The following is a 3508-nucleotide window of genomic DNA, read 5'->3' as shown; positions in this document are numbered from 1 at the left end:
TAAATGATCGATCTGACCTTATAAAAATTTTTCCATCAACCATTAAGAGTAAATGAGGAAGCATTCACAGCGGATGATCCCATCAACTCAGTTTCTTTAGGTCAACTACTCTATTAAGAAAAATTTATCCATTAATTCATTGAAGTTAAGACTCAATTCTTAAATACCTAAGAAGCTAAGAAAGTACTATACCGCTCCACAATTGTTGATAGGATGTCAAAGTTCAAATTGATATTGGTAATGTAATTGTTGGCAAGTATCTCATTCTTGAGTTAACTTGAGTAATAAATAACTTCAAGGGGACTCTCATATGGATATAGTGTGTGGACACTATTGATTAATGCACAAGTATAGATAAAAATAGGTTGATATCCATGCTCACAAACGAAATGAATTCAACTTAATGAGATTCTATGATACCTCTAATATAGATTTTAAAAATTTATAAATTTTCTATACAATGCAAAAAAAATTCATTAATTAAATAAATATATTTGTAAAAATTAAAATTTAAGTCCTACATGATCTGACCTTGATATGAATAGTTGTGATGTCCTGATGGTGATGTGCATACAATGCGGAGGACAATCCTAGAGAACTTATGAAGATTAGAGAGACAAACAAATAGAGAGGTTAGCTGTAGATTAAAGAGATTAAAAGAATGAAGTTAGAAGTTGAGAAAAATGTGAATTTGAAGTTAGAGAAAATGAGATTGAGAATTTTGAATTATTTGGATGAGAAATGCGGTGTGACATTTAGTGTATTTATAGAAAAACTTTTAAAAAAATTGGGAATTTGATAATTTTAAGTTTAATCTAACTAAAATATCCTTTAAACTAATTATTATTTTGAAAGTTTTAAAGAGTATTGTTGTTAAATTGATGATTCTAACTATTTAAAATAGTAAACTAGTCATGTATCGAGCTTAGCATGATTTAACCTACACAATGCCAAGCATGGCCTAGTCTTTGGCAAACCGTTCCAAGTATGACCCATGTTAGGTCAAGCTAGATATCGTGTGCAACCTGAACCATTTGCCACCTCTAAGGATAAGTGTACAATTTTCTCTATCGATCGTTCCTCCTCGCCATATCTTTCTTTGCATTCATTTAGTGCTCTGCTCGGACCCTTCTTTTCGAAAGTACCCAAATTTATATTTACTTTTGTGTCTCTTACATAGAAATATGCTTTCAAATACGTTTACAGGGTACCTTTTGGACTGGCATATTATAATATATAAAAGAGAACAACCATGAGAACAATTACATTCATGTAATATAGCTAGTGTACTTATTTTAATTAATGCTGCATAAGATATCCATAAATGCATGCACTCACTGCTAAATCGATTTCTGATTTAGATAATTTTGAAATAGATTTTATTTTTGTCTCAAAAACTCATCTGTAAAGTCTTATTTTCTTGGAGTGACTAGGAATTAGTATGAGCTAGCAGAGGTGCCTGGTTGCCTTCTTCCTCATCAGTGAGTTGAGGCTGATCCGTGGAAGGGTTGCAGTCTTGAGCTTTGGCCCACAGGTATAGGTAGAGACCAGCAATGATTATAGCCATGCCCGATACACTGATATTATTCATATATATACATGGATATTATTCATATTTATTACCTGCCCCAAGTGAGTTGCGCATGGAGCAGCAAGGGCTCCATGATGGCCACAACCACTGATGACAAAAGACTAAACATGGTGATAAAGACTGGGCCTCTTTCCTTCACACACCACATTATGATGAAGAACAACCTGTGCAAAATATTTCCTGCAGTATATATATATGACCATCCTGATTAGTGAAATGCTTAAAATTAATGCCATGCATATACGATAGAGAGAGCTGTGTACACTGTAAGCTATGAGGAGAAGCTGCATGTCCCATTGTATGACCAAAGCTGAAGGGTTCTCAAGGAGGAGAGAAACTAGGGCACACTGGAGGCAACCCATGAAGCTGACCATGGCAGAAAGGGTGAGCTGAGAAGGGTATTCTCGCACGATCCATGCCTGTCATATTCAAAATTAATACAAATAAGACCAGAAAATAGAAGGGTATCCTACTTGATATTGACAGAGGAATAGACAATGCAACCTGATGTAAACTTTGATTGTTATTTTTTTGCTGCCTTTTGGAACCATTCGAACTCAAATGAGAATAAATCATTAAGGTGTCTAAATTGCGAGTACATTTTGGAAAATAAGGCATAAATGACATTAAAGAGAGAGAGAGAGAGACAGAGATCAAGGAAATTAAAACCTGATAGATCATGAAGAAGGACATGGACCAAGAGCCTATGATGGTAAGAAGTGCTCCAAAGAGGAAGCTTCCATGGCTTTTGCCAACAAGTTTGACCAAAGGAAAATGATCCAGATGAAGTAGTTGTTGTACATGTGAATCCTCTTGACTTTGGCGTGTAGTGTTCTCGTAGAATGTCATCAGCATTGCTCCACCAACACCAAAAAGTGTGCCGAGGATCTTAGCTTGTCCAACCCATACCTTTATTCTTACTCGCTCCAATCTAAATGAACTCATAATAATAATAATAATAATAATAATAATAATAATAATAATAATAATTTTCATTGAACTTGTTTTCTTGCATATTCAACTGTTCAGCTTATTTAAATTTATTATTAGAATTTTATCTTGATATTTCTTCAAATTAATAAGGGAGAGAGAGTCTTACTTGAGCAAGTAGGCGAGCAAGAAAGTGACGATGGGTATCAGATTGTTCATGGTGCCGGCGAAGGTCGAGGAAGTCAACGCCAATCCAGCATAGTAGAAATTTTGACTGAAGCTTATTTCCATCCGCAGACTGATGGACAGACAGAACGAGTAAATCAGATTTTAGAAGATATGCTCAGGGCTTGTCCATTAGATTTTAAGGACAGTTGGTGTAAGTATCTGTATTTAGCTGAATTCACCTACAACAATAGCTATCAGACCACTATTAAGATGACACCGTATGAAGCGTTGTATGGTAGGAAGTGCAGATCACCCATCTACTGGCAAGAAGCAGGTGAAAGGAAAGAAATGGAAGTAGAGCTGGACATTCAGACTGAGATGATAGATGAGACCACTCAGACTATCCAGAAGATCAGACAGAGAATCGATACTGCCCAGAGTAGGCAGAAAAGCTATGCTGACACACGCCGTAGACCACTTGAATTTCGAGTAGGGGATTCAGTCTTTCTCAAGGTCACTCCTATGAAGGGAGTGATGAGATTTAGCAAAAAGGGCAAGTTAAGTCCTCGTTACGTAGGACCCTACCTGATTACAGAGAGGATTGGGAAAGTAGCTTACAAGCTGGACTTACCACAAGACATGTCAGCAATACACAATGTATTTCATGTCTCCACGCTAAAGAAGTGTGTCTACGACCCCAGCCAAGTGATTCAGCCTCAGTCAGTATAGATCCAGGAGGATCTTAGCTATGAGAGCAGACCTACACAGATAGTGGACAGAGAAGTTAAGAGACTAAGAAACAAAGAAGTACCACTAGTG

At 36.4% G+C, this 3508-nt stretch overlaps 1 protein-coding gene across 1 annotated transcript; it reads right to left on the bottom strand.

Moving 5' to 3' along the window:
* Positions 1–1429: 1429 nt before the first annotated feature.
* LOC122050690 (WAT1-related protein At2g37460-like) lies at positions 1430–2812 on the bottom strand. The gene is made up of 5 exons (XM_042611577.1): positions 2691–2812; positions 2261–2522; positions 1855–2010; positions 1624–1724; positions 1430–1577 (listed from the first exon to the last, which is right to left on the bottom strand). The coding sequence occupies exons 1-5, from the start codon at positions 2810–2812 to the stop codon at positions 1430–1432; spliced, it is 789 nt and encodes a 262-aa protein (XP_042467511.1).
* Between the last annotated feature and the right edge of the window lie 696 nt (positions 2813–3508).

This window comes from Zingiber officinale, chromosome 3A (genome assembly GCF_018446385.1).
Source record: "Zingiber officinale cultivar Zhangliang chromosome 3A, Zo_v1.1, whole genome shotgun sequence".
NCBI lineage: Eukaryota > Viridiplantae > Streptophyta > Magnoliopsida > Zingiberales > Zingiberaceae > Zingiber > Zingiber officinale.
Note: the sequence above shows the minus strand (reverse complement) of the source record. Positions and strands in the feature narration are given on the sequence as shown.